Consider the following 15,744-nt stretch of genomic DNA (forward strand, 5'->3'; position numbering starts at 1 on the left):
ATTCTAAATAGTGTCATTTTAGTTATGGTATCATTTTGATATATGATTATATGATGAACTATTTGAGGACAAAGCTGACTCTAGAATGAGAAATGAGATTTTATGCTTGAACTTTTTCAGATTCTTTGGGACCAGCAGATGAGTACTTTGCAAGAATTGATGTGGAAATTGATTGTCCAGAGCCTGGTAATGTTTTAAAAAGTATACCTTTGAGTGCAAGGTCTGGAACCCCTAGGATATATGCTCCTAAGGGCCTACAGGTATTCTATAAAATCATTTTACAAAATGTAGACTATTTCTGTATTTGTTTTCTAAAGTAATGTATAAACTTTTTTTTCCAGACGTTATATATGTGTGCAAAAATAGGATCAGCAACAAAACAGCAGTTACCATTAAAGAATGCTGGGAATATAAAAGTTAATTTGAAGATCATGGTAGGTTTCTTAATTTTTATTCGTGGGAACTAATTTAAAATGATCAACTATTTAGGAGGTGGTGAATTAGATTAATATAATTGTTTATTATATTTAATAGACTCATTATAAGAATTTACTTGGTTCCATTTTGAAGATAAAATATATGACGAAACAATAATAAAAACTTGTTAATTTGATGAAACTAAAAGAATTTTAAATCTATTCTATAGTATTATGCCACCTTTTACAATTTTTACTGAAAAGTTTAACAATTATAAGAACTAATGCAAAAAAAAATAGAGCAGAGAAAATGAAAAGGGGAGATATAAAAGAAAAAGCTAAAAGTATAGTAAGAAAAAAAGGAGAAAGTAGAAAAAAGAGGAAGAAATAAAAAGATATAAAGAAGTGGCTTCCAATATTCTTCACAGCAGTTATAAATACAATTATATTTTAATATTTCTCTCTAAAGAATTCTGCTCTTTTCTAGACAGTTGAGCCAGATAACTGTATATCTATCAATCCTGAGGATCTGATTCTTATACCTGAAGAAGAACAAGAAGTAACTATTGAATTTTCTCCAAAGAACTGTAAAAATTCAGATAGGTAATATAGCATATTTTTAAAAATAATGATATTAAATAACTACTATTTTTTCTAGCCCATCTAACAATAATTTTGTTTTAACAGTGTTGTGAAAATAATGGTTTTGCCATCTGGGCCAGAATATAAAGTAACAGTGAAAGGTGATGTGTCAATGGAAGAGAACAAACCATTGGTACAAAAGTGCTCCAATTCAGAAGTTCCTCCGATTCTTTCCAACAAGCAGCTTTTGATATGGGGAGGTGTACAGGTTGGCAGAACAGTGTAAGTGTCAAGAACAACGTAAGCAGTGTATGCTTCTTTATTGATTTATAAAGCCTGAGCCACATTTTTAAGCAGCTTATTTAACTGAGTGATGATAAATGAAACCTTAAAGCAAGATTTTTCTAACATATACATGGCTTAAGGCTCTGTATTCCTCTGAGAAAATGCCTTGACATTGCACAGAAAAGGTTGCTACCAAACATACAACTATTTGTTACTCCTGTTACCAGGAGATTCTTACATGCTGTTAGTATATTTGTGAGAACATGAAGGAAGTCTCATTTGCGCCCACCTACCATAGAATGTGGTGGTCTGAATGTTTGATCTTTGAATTGTAATTGCATGTGTAGCAAGGCTTTGAGTGAAAAATAGTACATTGACCAAATGTAAATAGATCAAAATATGCCATATTGGAATATAAAATACTAATTTACACTCACAAAAATACAATTCACACACAAACTAGCTTCCGGCCTGCTGTTGCCCTCTCTTCTAGCAATCCCTTTTCTCCCTACTTCATGAACAATATCTGTCTTGTTGATCTCTGTTCAGTATAATTTACACCTCCAAACACATCTTCAAAAAGCAAAAAGTAAAATGTAGAAAGAGCATGGAAAAACTGCTCATTTTGAAAAAGTCTGATTGTTAGGCAGGATCCCACAAATTCACTCATGAGGGAAAAATATATTCACAATCTTTGTAAGTTAACAACCATGTAAGCTTTTAATGAGAAAGCAAAACAACAACACATTAGTTCTGTAATTGTGATACCGTCTTTTCTAACTTCAACTCTTCGTCTTGGGGAACTGATTTTTGAATATATCTCAACTGATCGGGGGAGGAGACTAACCCAAAACTGTTGCTCCACAATTATAATATTGATTAGGTTTGGCTATGCTTTGCTTAACATCCAAGTTTCCAGTCACAATTATGGTCACTAAACTAGGACTACCTGTAACCCATCTGTGACCTAGTTAAGCATATCATAAAAATCTGCTCTGTGGAATTGAAGAGTTCAAAAATATTTGGAAATATTAACACCACTGCTTTGCTTAGTAAGATGAAGAAAATAGTAAGGTTTGAGTAATTTGTACAACTTTCTCCTCTATGTTCTAACATATACTTAACTGTGAGTCTTTATTAAACTGTACCTTGAATAAATGGATAGCTTGCAAGCAGGTGCAGATCAATAAATTATTTACATTACTTAATAGTGAAATACTTATTTAACAAAGTAATCTGTTAATTGCATCCAAAATGCTTAGCCTTATAGAGCCCAACTATATCATTGCAGATACTAAATACGGTATTTAATCTTTGAAAAGCTAAGTAACTTAATACTTCATGTAATAAAATATAACCCGATACTTCATTAACAGTTAAATTGGTGATTGCTTTGACTTCCAAGTGATGCAGTTCTTTCTTGGTAGATTGAATATATTTCTTTAAAAATACATTTCCTGAGTATAAATAAACTGCCACCAAATGTTAAGTTATTGTAATTTTTAGGCAACAGAAACTAATTCTGAGAAATGACTCTTCATCAACTTCTCAGCAGTTAAGATTGCTAATAAGGGGTCAGGATCAAGACTGCTTCCAGGTGAGACAAAAAAATGGAAAATAAATCTGATTGGGAATGAGGCTATTTTTGTTTGTGATAATAAAATAACTGTAGTCTAGAATAATGGGTTTTTTTCAAGATGAAGCCCTCTGTATAGGATGGTAATTCCTAAGGTTTATAGTCATTGAATTCAGCAGAATTTGTCAATAAATATGAATAAATTACAAAGCTTATATGATTCAAGGCTAAATTTTTGAAAAAGATGTTGGTTTTATTTAATGTTAAGCAACTTTAAAATGTTTAGTGCTAATTTTGTTAAGAGTAAACCAGCATTCCTAGTAATTACCAGTTCTAAAGCCTATCTCTTGGGGAAGTGTTGTCATTTTCTAACAAAGCCCTTCTTCAGAAAGTTAATGCATGTAGATTGTTTTGACTCTATTGAGCCTGCACATGGAAAACATTACAAAATAGAAGTGGGTGTGAAAGGAAGATATTTTCATCCATTAGGATTTTTTGAATTGATGCTAATAAGATTTTAGAGATTTTGTTTGGTCAGAATGATTTGTCTTAATTTATAGAACTGTACAAATTATTTCAAACTAAAATTATTTATTGAGAATTTAACTCAGGTAAATTTAGTATGATTTTTTTTCCTTCTACATTTGTAGTTAAAAGTTGGAGAATATGTATACAATAACTGCGAAATCAAGATCCGCCCAAAGCACGATTATAGTATCTGTCTAACATTTACACCGTATCGTTTAACTTGCATGTTTGCAAAGTTGGAAATGAAACAGCTTGGTGTTCTATCTCAGCTAGGAATCAAATTCACTGTAAGTTGTCTTCTCTACTTATAATTTGATGCTTAAGTATTTTTACTACATTGTTTTTCTTCAGTTCTAAAATAAATTTAGATGATACATATTTAAATTTAAATTGGGAAAAAAATAGAACATGATCAGAATAAGTTCTACACTACCACAGTTTCTCATTCCCAAGAGAACAAAATACCCTTGAACTTCTGATATTTCTTGTCATTATGGACTTTTCAGTGTACTTTTCAGTGTTTACATTTACTATTATCTGTGAAATTTTAAATTTTATTTTTAACATAATCTATTTAGCCTGTCTGAATTCAGTCTCTGACCATGTTGCACTATTGTAATACACTGTGGCTGCTGTTTCCTGACAGAGGGAGTACATATTTTTGTTCTGATTAATATAGGGGAATGAGAACTCAAGAAATTATAATCCCCATCCATGCTAAAATATGTATTACTTCATATTACAAGACTTGTATCACTTAGTGGTAAAATTGTATATTTATTTGAATGGCACAGTTATAAACTTTCTTAAGAAAAGCAGAAAAAAGACGTGCAGATAAAATAAAATATAGTATGGCTTAAGAGATATAAGAGCTTTAAACGCCACTTCAGGACTTTTTTTACAGACATATTTTAAAAAAGATCAAGTTGCTGATTTGATTGTGTTATGCTGCCCTGAGTGGCTGGGGTTCTTTATGGGTTTTTATAACGTGATGGATTTTTTAAAAATGTTGTAAGCCACTAGACTAGAGTCACGTACGTATGAGTTGGGCAGCTATATTTGTTTGTTTAATTAATAAAAAAATAACAAGGAAGGCATTTTCTGGTTCTATCATATGTATATACAGTAGATACTCCTAATGATGGCTTATCACTGTTAACTGCATTTTGATTAAACTTCTTTTTTTTTTTTTGGAAAAAGTTTTAAAACAAACACAATTTCCCCACAACCCCCCCTCCCAACCCCCCTCCCCCTCCCCGACTTCCCAGAGCAGAACACAAGGTATTTCTATTGACCTTTAACAATAAGCTAAATTGCATAACCAATCATTAAACTAACACCCCTATAAAAAAATTTCTTAACCCCCCATATATAAAATCCTATTTCTTAAACATAATACTTCTAATATCACTTATATAACGCTTATACAAATAAAAGAAATCATTCATAAGCTATTTGATATTTTTTGGTCTGATACTTATTTTGTATATAATCAATCCATCTTCTCCAGTCCTGTATGTACCTTTCTTGTGTGTGATCCTTCAAATATGCTGAAATTTTAGCCATTTCAGCTAAATTAGTTACTTTCAATATCCAGTCATCAATAGTAGGCAAAAAGTCCTTCTTCCAGTGTTGTGCTACCAACAATCTTGCTGCTGTTATCAAGTTCAAAATCAATTTAGTCTCTGCAACTGTACAGTCCGTAGTTATACCCAGTAAGAACAACTGTGGAGTAAATTTCAGTCTCTTTTTAAGAATATTCTGCATCACCCACCAAATCTTTATCCAAAATGCTTTGATTTTTCTACAAGTCCACCATATATGATAATAAGTTGCATCATCACAGTCACATCTCCAACATTTAGCTTGCACATTAGAATACATACATGATAATTTTTTAGGATCTAAATGCCATCTATAAAACATTTTATAAAAATTTTCTCTTAAATTTTGTGCTTCTGTAAATTTCACATTTCTAATCTAAATCTTTTCCCAAGTCTCCATCATTACTGATTAAACTTCTTGAAACACTATTCAGTTAGTATTACATATCTAATTAATCTTGTTTTAAAAATAATGCTTGCTGATTAACCATTGTGCTATTCGTGGTCTATATTCAGTGTCATAAGCATGGACCTTGTTCATACAATTATGGATTTTCTTATGTTGTGATAATCCCCTCCAATATAAACTTTATACAGTATGTGGGAGCAAATAGGTGAGTACATAGAGGAGAAAGCAATCTTTCAGACATGGTATCTCTAAGTAGTTTAAACCTTTCTAGTGTTAACATTATGTTAACTTGGTAAGTGGGTGTACCTGAAGATCTTTATGCACTTTCATAATTTAGGATCCCCCTTTTTCTTGAACTAAGCAAATGAAAAGCAATATGAAGGGACTCTTTCAATTAATGTCATTCCTGTTTGTGTTTTTTTTTTCTCTGTCTTTTAGATACCATTGTATGGTTATGGAGGAAAAAGCAACGTGAGATTAGAAGATGTTAAAAAACATGCTAACAGATATATATTAGGATTGCCTGATTTAGCACCTGGTAAAACAAGTCATACTACTTTCTCTGTACAAAATACGGGCTGCCGGGCTGCCTATGTAAAAGCATTGTGTTTTAAAAACATTTATGAAAAAAGTGTCATTGATCCAAATACAATGAGAATCCTTCCAGAAAAGTTCATTCTTAAAGAAGGTTCGAAGCAGGTAAAGCCAGCCATGTAATTGCTTGGATAAATATGACCTTTGTAAATTCTTAGGCATTTCAAGATATCAGTTTAATTATAATTTTGTATATTTTTAATCAAATATAGTAGTGCTTACAAAAATATGTGAAATTTAATACAATAATAACTGTCTCTCACAGAGAATTGCAGTTACATATATTCCCTCTGAAGAAATCAAGAATTCATCATCAGTGTTGTCTACAATTTGCTTATTTTATGGTGATGAAATTTTGAGACAACAATGTTGCAGGTAAGATCTGTTTTTTTGAAAGCCAAAATACTTTAAAAACTCATAGCTATTCCTTTAACAGTCATTCTGTTCACAGTCTAAGATAATTGGTTCAGAGAAAGAGAGTAAATTCAAATATCAGGAAATTAATTCCATATACTGAAATAATTTGCATTTATGCAGGTTTTAATCTATATTATATAAGGTTTTTGTCTGTTCTTGAGATTTAATAGTTCAATTTATTGAATCTATAATTTGTTTAAAATATACTAGATTCAGGGGACTTTTAATGTTGCCTTTCAGTTAGCTTCATTTTTTCTTTATGGTACTAACAATCCTAATCAAATGCCAATAGTACAATGTCAACGTCAATTGTACTATTCACATCAAAGGGCAATTTAACAAGGACCGGTAGATTTATAAATTATTCATTAATGTAAGAGTTCTGAGGTTTGTCTTGACAGTGCTGATAATTGTTAAATTGTTGAACAGTGAATCACAGCATCTCAAATACATTCTTCCATGTGCTTACAATTTTAATCTGAGATTTAGTTGGAAACTGTTTTATACTGCAGACGGCTCCAGTGGAAAGCCTCTAGACTAATGTAATTCCAGTTGAATATGTCCCACCTGCATTTTTCAGAACTCTATTTGATAATCTGAAAGATTCTGATTTTTTTAATGATTCATGCATATTGGAGACCTGTCAGATCATGATTTTTAAAAATGTATTCTAATGGCAGGTTATTATTATGAATCTCTTTAACAGACCAAAAAGAATATTAACTTTGGTTTCAGAAAAACCCATGTTTATGGGTTTTATTAGTTATAGTCTCTAAAATCTTTACTTCTTGAGTCCCATCATCATGTAGAGGACTCAGAATAGATAACTCTCTTCAGGAACTACTACAAAGTGAAATTATTGTTGCTCAGAATTCTTTGTAGATGGATGAAGGAACAAATGGAGTGTTTTATTCCACGGAAGGCATCTAAAGCAAATAATTGTTAGTAAGGTTCTTAGGTTAGACATGAATGTTTAAAGTGTTGGATAATGTCTTTTTCCTTATAGAATCAAAATTACATTGATTTTAAATTTCATCCATTGTTATATTGTGTTTATATATAACAAGGAGTAGCTCAGTAGTAGCTTGTTAGTACTCTTGGATATGCTGCTTTTAAACCGGTACAACTGGAACCACTATTTTTATACCATATAATATTTTTCTTTTATCAACTACTTCATGGAGCTAATGTTATCTTTAAAATCATATTAAAATTTTCTACTTAGAACAATACAACATAAACCTGAACAATTGCAAAAAATACTTTCTCCTGATAATCCGGTAGTAAATATTAAATTTGATGAAGAATTTCTTGGAGAAGAGCTGGTGGAAGAAGGTATTCTGAAATTCTATGTCATATTATATATATACACTTAAAATGTATTGCCTTTTTTGCATTCCTCTCTCACTTTCTAAATACCATTGTATTATAAAACCAATGCAGATGCAGAGATCAGATTCTACTGACATTGATTCTATTTCTACTTCCTCCAGGGTGATTATATCCTTCTCACTCCCTCTGTCATGATTCTATGACACTAGCTATGATTCCCATTAGAATAGAATAACAGAGTTGGAAGGGACCTTGGAGGTCTTCTAGTCCAAACCTCCGCTTAGGCAGGAAACCCTACATCACTTCAGACAAATGGTTATCCAACATCTTCTTAAAAACTTCCGGTGTTGGAGCATTCACAACTTCTGGAGGCAAGTTGTTCCACTGATTAATTGTTCTAAATGTCAGGAAATTTCTCCTTACTTGTAAGTTGCTTCTCTCCTTGATTAGTTTCCACCCATTGCTTTTTGTCCTACCCTCAGGCGCTTTGGAGAATAGTTTGACTCTCTCTTCTTTGTGGCAGCCCCTGAGATATTGGAACACTGCTATCATGTCTCCCCTAGTCCTTCTTTTCATTAAATTAGACATACCCAGTTCCTGCAACCGTTCTTCATATGTTTTAGTCTCCAGTCCCTTAATCATGTTTGTTGCTCTTCTTTGCACTCTTTTCCACATCTTTTTTGCTTTGTGGCGACCAAAACTGAATGCAGTATTCCAGGTGTATCCTTACCAAGGCATTATAAAGTGGTATTAACATTTCACGTGATCTTGATTCTATCCCTCTGTTTATGCAGCCTAGAACTGTGTTGGCTTTTTTGGCAACTGCTGCATACTGTTGGTTCATATTTAAATGGTTGTCCACTAGGACTCCAAGATCCCTCTCACAGTTACTACTATTGAGCAAGGTACCACATATACTGTACATTCGTTGGGCTTTTGACACACACTGCATATACTTGGCATTTGATTGAATGCCAGTCACTTTTGCTAACGAATTGTCAATCAGACATTTTCACTAATTTACTTTTTTTCCCTTCTATTTCTGAAATTAATTTTTGACCTCAGCCAAACGTTTTTTCTTAACTTATAGTTCCTAGGTAGCTTATTAATATTTTTTGTCTTGGTTTGTATTAGTATTTTTATTTGCTATGCAAATAAAAAATTAAGCTCAGGATTAAACATCTCTCCCCCCCAACTCCAATAACTCTTCAGTGTGGTAGGTTGGGCTGAGAGAGGCTGGCTGGACCAAAGCCACTTTCATCCCTTCAAAGCAGGCCAGGTCAAGAAACAGATATGAAAGGGATACCAGGAATGCTGCTTTATTGTCATAATAATAAAGGAACAGAATCTAAAAGCCTGATTCTTTTTCTTCTTGATTCATCTTGTACTAAAATTGAATTATTTTGAGTTTTGTCTCTCATACTTGCTTCATTTTAGGACTGTGTAATCTGTTCTACAAATCTGTTCTGTCCCCGTCTCACACACGCACACCAGCAATCGACCAAGAGTTAAAATAAACCAGCAGGCAAGAATTTCCTTTGATAGCAGAATTGGCAGCAACCCAGTGGCTGCTTGCCAAAAGTTTTTACTTACAAAGGAAGGTTTATCTCCTCCGACCAAAAACATCAAAGTAAGTCCACAAAAGCCAAAGAATAGTCAAGTCCAGTCCAAAAATCAATCCAAGCAGAGCATATAACAAAGTTCCAGAAATGCAGAATGACTTGCTAGCTTTCAGTTTTGTCCGTCACAAAGCCTGAATGGCCACCACACCCCCTTTTATCCCCTGTAGGGTGTGGTCCAGTGACTCAGCTTAACCTCTGGCATGCCTCCTTCTCTGCTGCGCGCGCTTGTCTTTCCGACGCTGTCGGGGATCCAGCCAAGACTTATCTCCGTCGCTGTCTAACTGTGGCTGCTCGGAAGTGCCTGGCTCCTGGCCTATCTCTTCTCCTTCGGAAGACACCTGAGACATTGCCAGAGAGGAGGGTCCTGGAGAGGGAGGCCTTGCCAACTCCTCTCCTTCACTTTCGGAGTCTTCTCCCTCCGATAAGACAGGCTCGGGGGTCAGAGTCACAACACAATCCTTCAGTAGTTCCTTTCTTCCTTCTTTGAGGTTAGCTCTTAACTCCTTTATAATCACTCATTGAGATTCTGTGACTGAAGTCAAACCTGGGTCTTCTGGCTGCTCCAATTCTTTAAGACATCATTCCACATTGCTGTATGTCTACTTCACTTACCATATACAATACAGCCAATTATTTTAAGAATTGTTATAGATATTTAATGGCACTAGCTGGTTTTTCCATTGACATTACTTGGACAAAATTTTAAGAAAAATCTGTTCAGATGATCCAATCCGTCTCAAAAAAGTCCAGAGCAAATAGAAGATTCCTGCAACCCTGTATGTAGAGTCCATTTGTTATTGTTTTCATTACCATTGAACTTGTCTGTGAAATTATTTGAGAACACATTCCACATAAGGTGACACTATAAAGATTTATTAATGGGATGCAAAACTATAATATAGGAATGGTGGAGCTTTTCTTTCATTAATTCAATTTACCTAATTAATTATGTTCTAGTATATGACCTTCCACAACACCTAAATGATCTCCAGTATTTTTTGACAAACATGCGAAAGATTACACTCTCTGTTGTTAATGATTCTGCCAGCACCGTATCTGATACTAGGCCATCTTCAGTACATCAAGTGGCATTGGAGAGGTAATGGCTTATTTACTTTTTTAAAAAGAATGCTTTAAATTGCTAATGAAATAAAATTTAAATCTTTAAATTGTTAATAAACAGTTCCTTATTAAATAAGGGAATTACAAATAAAATAAAAAAAAAATAGATCTTAGCGGACAATTAACGTGCACCAGTAAATTTTAACACTGTGTATCTGAATGAAATGTATTTTTAACTCATGTAGTTCTGATATCTTTTCTCTTTGTTTTATTTTGTTTAGAACAAAATTATAAAGTTTAGAAAATGTAGCCCAAGAATAAGAGTAAAATTACTCTCACATGACACTATCATGGGTATGGTTCTATAGTCCCTTTCTTTCTCAGGAATTCCAGGGAAAGAACAGTTTATGATTCTAGAACTGTTTTGAAAAACTTCACCTAGGAGCTGGAAAAGTCAATGTTTCTTAGTTTCTCCTTTGGAAAATGTGTGAAGTTGAGAAATTTGAAGGGAGGGGAAAAGGAAGCATATGGGGTTTCAAGGAAGGGGAGGACCTGTCTTTTTTTCTTTGACATTTATGTGGCTGTCTATCTTTAGCAAATAACTCTGGGTGGCTCACTATACACAATAGTTTAAGAATGAGAAAAATCTAAATACAAACAGACACAATAAATACACATAAAAAAGGCAAGGCACTTTATGCTTTAGCCTCCATTACAAGTTCGTTGATATTGGGCTCTATTACATTTAGCCCTAAATATTTTGCAGATAGTCTTCGGCTTATGACCCTAATGGAGCCTGCCCATGATCATCATCTGTTGTACCAGTCCAGGGGTGGGTTCTACTTACCTCCGCTACTGGTTCGCAACAGGAGCGCGTGCTTGCGCTTCTGCGCATGCGCAGATCATCTGTGATGACTTCTGGGCAGGTGGGCGGAGCCTCCCACTGCCATTACTACCGGTTTGCAAGAACCAGACCAAACCCACCACTGTAACAGTCATAAAACTTGGTGATTGTCTTTCAGTTACATTTGTCCCTCTTTATTCTCCTAATAGCTAGTAATTAACTAGTTTTTAACTATTTAAAGACCTGGTTTTCCTGAGAAGTCTGCTATGACTCTGGATGTACTACCCGTTAAAGGACCTCATGGCTGTGCCCTATCTTCAAAAAATGATGGCCTAAATGAAAATACCCTTGTTTCTCATGAAACCTGGACTCTTCAACCAGACTTCTTGATTCTCACAGCTCCTTTTCAAAGTGAGTAACTTTTCAAGTTTAGTACATAATAAAAATATTGTTGCAATCTTTTCCCTGTTGATTTAGTCTTATATTTATTTGAAAATTATTAATCATACAATATAATGGGACCTTGGAATGTGATAAATCTCCATCTTGAAAAATCAGTTACCAATTCAGAAAAAATGAATATCATTTTTTGTCAAAATTTACAAGTTTGTTTAAGTAACAGTAAATATATATAATGTTTATAATTCAAATATTTGTGGAAGATATCTGAAAACTCATGCAATTCTTATTTCAAAAGGTGGTGCAACAGTTACTAAATATACACAAATAACGAATAACTCAAACCGATCATTGAAATTTGAACTATCATGGCCTGCTCATTGTCTTACAGTAACTCCTCAACATGGAACTATTGAACCAGGGTATGTACTTCTGTTGTTTCTGAATATTTAATGAGAACAGATAGATAATGCCTGTTGATTCTGTATTCATTTACCTGAAAGTGTCATTGAATTCAGAATATACGAATGGAATTATACTGTGAGTCTAATGAATTTCATTTTGTTATATGAGTTTTTCTATGGCCATGTGTGGCTCCTAATGTTGTCATTTGATTGTAATTCTTGATGAGTTACAAACTGAGTCTGTATAGAGTAAATTGATTGTTCAACTTCAATAAATTAATTGCATTCTAATTGCAAATTTTATTTTTGTCCTATTCCTCCAACTTTGAGGTGTATTTCCTAACACTCAAGAAAACACAACTGCTTTAGAAAGTATGTTTTTTTTGGTGTTTTATAGAATATGATAATCTGAAAGCAGTAGAATCCATTACAAATTAACACTAAAAAGTTAATAGCCTTTCTGCTGTTCACATATCTTTTGTGTATATATGGTATATAGTGAAATATTTTTCCACATTGCAGGTTATGTGAACATGGATATTTTGAACACTTTTTATATACGATATAATTAAATAAGTGGTGTTCTAGTGCTTTATGAATGTTTTGCTAAATGATCCATCAGTATATGAACTTTTTCATTATAATTCCTTAACCACTGTGAAGTTTATGATTCTTCTATACAAATCAAAGTATTATAAATTTATTACGTCAAGTTTTCTCATTTCACTTAAGTTCAGAACTATTGAATTCATTTTCTAGGAGCAATATTTCAATTCATGTGAGTCCGAATCCATCACTTGCAGATAATAAATCAATATTTCCATGGAGTGGCCTTATATACATACTTTGTGATGGTGGACAAAAAGTAAGTGTTTCAAAAAAATGTGCCAAAGTTCTAAAATAAAGCATTACTCATGATATCACACCAGTTTTAATATTGTAAGCATCCGTATTTTCTGAAAAATATGGGGAGGGACTGCAGAGAAAATTGCAATGGAATAACAAATATGAATCTTTGAACTCTGTTTAGAAGGCCTAGAGCTTTATACTTGTTAGTGGAAAAAATAAGTACTTACTGTATTTTTCGGAGTATAAGATAAACCGGAGTATAAGACACACCTTAATTTTTGGGGAGGAAAACAAGAATTCTGCCTCTGCCTACCAGCATCAAGATCAGCCGCATCCACATTTTCACTCGATTTTGATAACGAGCAGCACAGATCTTTTTACCCATTTAAAACAAACCCTATCACTCTACACTCATTTAACTGGAATGAGTGGGTTGGGGGATGATTTTCAAGGGGACAGAAGAGGGACTTGGCACCAAAGGCTCTGATCCCAAGACACCCCTGTCTTCCTACCTATAGCAATGTGAGGAGCCGCCACCGCCTAAGCCAGTGGTTCTCAACCTTCCTAATGTCGCGACCCATTCTTCATGTTGTGGTGACCCCCAACCAGGGGTGGGTTCTAATTTTTTTTACTATCGGTTCTGTGGGTGTGGCTTATTTTGTGGGCGTGGCTTGGAGGTCATGTGACTGGGTGGGCGTGGCTAGCTGGTCATGTGACCGGGTGGCCATGGCTATGTGTATAGGGACTACTCAGAGGGCTGAAAAAAGTAATTTCTGACTGGTCCTCAGACTTTTGACTGGTCCTCACACTTATGACCATCTTCACATTTATGCCCGTGCAGCATTCTTAACAACCATGTCACTCATTTCACAACTGCTTCTCTTCACCATGGTATCCTTTTATGCACATGGACTACTCAGAGGGCTGAAAAAAGTGATTTCTGACAGGTCCTCGCACTTTTGACCGGTCTTCGCACTTATGCTGGTCATCATTTATGCCCATTGTAGCATTCTTAACAACCGTGTCACTCATTTCACAACTGCTTCTCTTCACCATGGTGACAAGATAGGGCAAAAAGGTAAAATGTGAGGACAGTCGTAAGTTCGAGGACTGGTCAAAAGTGCGAGGACCAGTCAGAAATAATTTTTTCAGCCCTCTGAGTAGTCCATATGCATAAAAGGATACAGCAATAGAGAGGGATGAAGGAAGGGAAGGGAAATTAGAGTAGGAGTGAGGGTAAGAGAGGGAGGAAGAGAGGAGGAGAAGGAGAAAGGAAGAGAAGTAGGAAGGAGAAGAAGAGGGGGAGGAAGAGAAAGTAAGAAGGAAAAGAAAGAGAGAGGTGGTAGGTTTGAGAAGAAAGATTGTTGTACAATAAAAAAGATGAAAGGGAAGAAAGCCAACCCCAAACAAATATAAAGATATTAAGATAAAGAATGAATTGTTAAACTTTAAAGAATAAAAGAGAACAAATATGAATAAATAACAATAATTAGAAACACACATACAAACATACAATGTATTTTCTTTGAACAGAGTATTTGGCCGGTTCACAAATTTAAACAGTGTTTAGTCATTTCAATTAAATTTACAATTTCTATATTTCCTTTTTGCCATATTTATTCCTCATCTATTTTTGTAAAAAACCAATATTACCCTTCATCTTCATCTCTAATCTTAATCAAATTCAATTTTTCCCTTCTATTCTATATTATACCCTTCCCATTGTCATCTATTTTTATATCCATCCTCACATTGGTTAATTATGTAATATTACAGTTGTTTAATATAAATTCAACATTTTAATATAAATCAATTAGTTATATAACTACCTTTTTTGTATATTAATCAATATGAACATGAATATTCCAATTATTTCTATGCAATCCAATTTCTTACAAATCAATTAATTATATTTACCAATAATAATAAACCAAATAATTTTCCCCATATATTCCTCCAAACCACAACTTAACCATTTCTGCTTTCAACACAATATACAATTAATAGTATCTCAATTAGTACAATTCCCTAGTTAAATAGATCTTTTTTGTTTTGTGTTTTAAAATCTTGAACCTCCTCTTTTGCCCTAAATTTCCCATTGTTTGCAGTTTTGCACCTACCTTTTTTGGTGAGGAAAAAGAAAAAGAAAAATCTCTCTCTGCCTCATTTTGTCACATTGCAGCAAAGACCCTGCTTTACTTTCAGTTTTGTTTTTCAGCATAGCTAGGGGGGGGGAAAATCTGCTCCTCTCTTTGCAGCTAGCAACAGAGCCCTCCGCAAAACAGCTGAGAGCAAATCAGCTGAGAATCCGGAGGCTGATCAAATCAACTTATGGTAATTAACCTATGCTGAAGCTGAAAGGGGCTGTTTTTTTCTACTTTTGCAGGGACCGGTCTTCTCATTTGTTTTCTTTTAACCCTGATCAGCTGTAGGGCGGCCCTTTGAAGCCCCGCAACAAGAATTTAAACGGTTTGTTTCCCTCTAGCCATCAGCTGGGACTCAGGAGGCAGCAATAGATTGGGAGTGGGCGGGGTAAGCAAACGGCGACCGGCGATCCAACAGAGGGTGAGTGAAGGCGTGGGGGGGGCAAGAGAGGGTTTTGACGACCCCTGTGAAATGGCTGTTCAACCCTCAAAGGGGTCGCGACCCCCAGGTTGAGAACCGCTGGCCTAAGCCCTCTCTGTGCCCAGGAGCCAAGCCGAGCGGGAGCCCCTAAAGTGAAACGTCCCTCCTTTCCAGCCACCACTACCTGTTGGCCGGATTCCCCCAATGCGTTTCAGGCAGCGGCCAGTTCCCCTGCAATGTGCGGCAGGGAACCGGG

At 34.6% G+C, this 15,744-nt stretch overlaps 1 protein-coding gene across 1 annotated transcript in view; it reads left to right on the forward strand.

Moving 5' to 3' along the window:
• CEP192 (centrosomal protein 192) overlaps window positions 1–15,744 on the forward strand; it is a 61,803-nt gene that overhangs the window by 34,465 nt on the left and 11,594 nt on the right. Inside the window, exons 27-39 of the mRNA XM_070940640.1 lie at window positions 121–260; window positions 342–434; window positions 904–1,019; window positions 1,104–1,280; window positions 2,790–2,880; window positions 3,510–3,674; window positions 5,839–6,099; window positions 6,260–6,369; window positions 7,637–7,746; window positions 10,323–10,464; window positions 11,513–11,682; window positions 11,969–12,092; window positions 12,834–12,939. Coding sequence (XP_070796741.1) covers window positions 121–260; window positions 342–434; window positions 904–1,019; window positions 1,104–1,280; window positions 2,790–2,880; window positions 3,510–3,674; window positions 5,839–6,099; window positions 6,260–6,369; window positions 7,637–7,746; window positions 10,323–10,464; window positions 11,513–11,682; window positions 11,969–12,092; window positions 12,834–12,939 — 1,805 coding nt within the window. The remainder of the gene's footprint in view (window positions 1–120; window positions 261–341; window positions 435–903; window positions 1,020–1,103; window positions 1,281–2,789; window positions 2,881–3,509; window positions 3,675–5,838; window positions 6,100–6,259; window positions 6,370–7,636; window positions 7,747–10,322; window positions 10,465–11,512; window positions 11,683–11,968; window positions 12,093–12,833; window positions 12,940–15,744) is intronic.

The sequence above is a fragment of the Pituophis catenifer genome, unplaced genomic scaffold, assembly GCF_029215685.1.
Source record: "Pituophis catenifer annectens isolate HBS135680 unplaced genomic scaffold, rPitCat1.0.hap2 SCAF_3, whole genome shotgun sequence".
Classification (NCBI taxonomy): Eukaryota; Metazoa; Chordata; class Lepidosauria; order Squamata; family Colubridae; genus Pituophis; species Pituophis catenifer.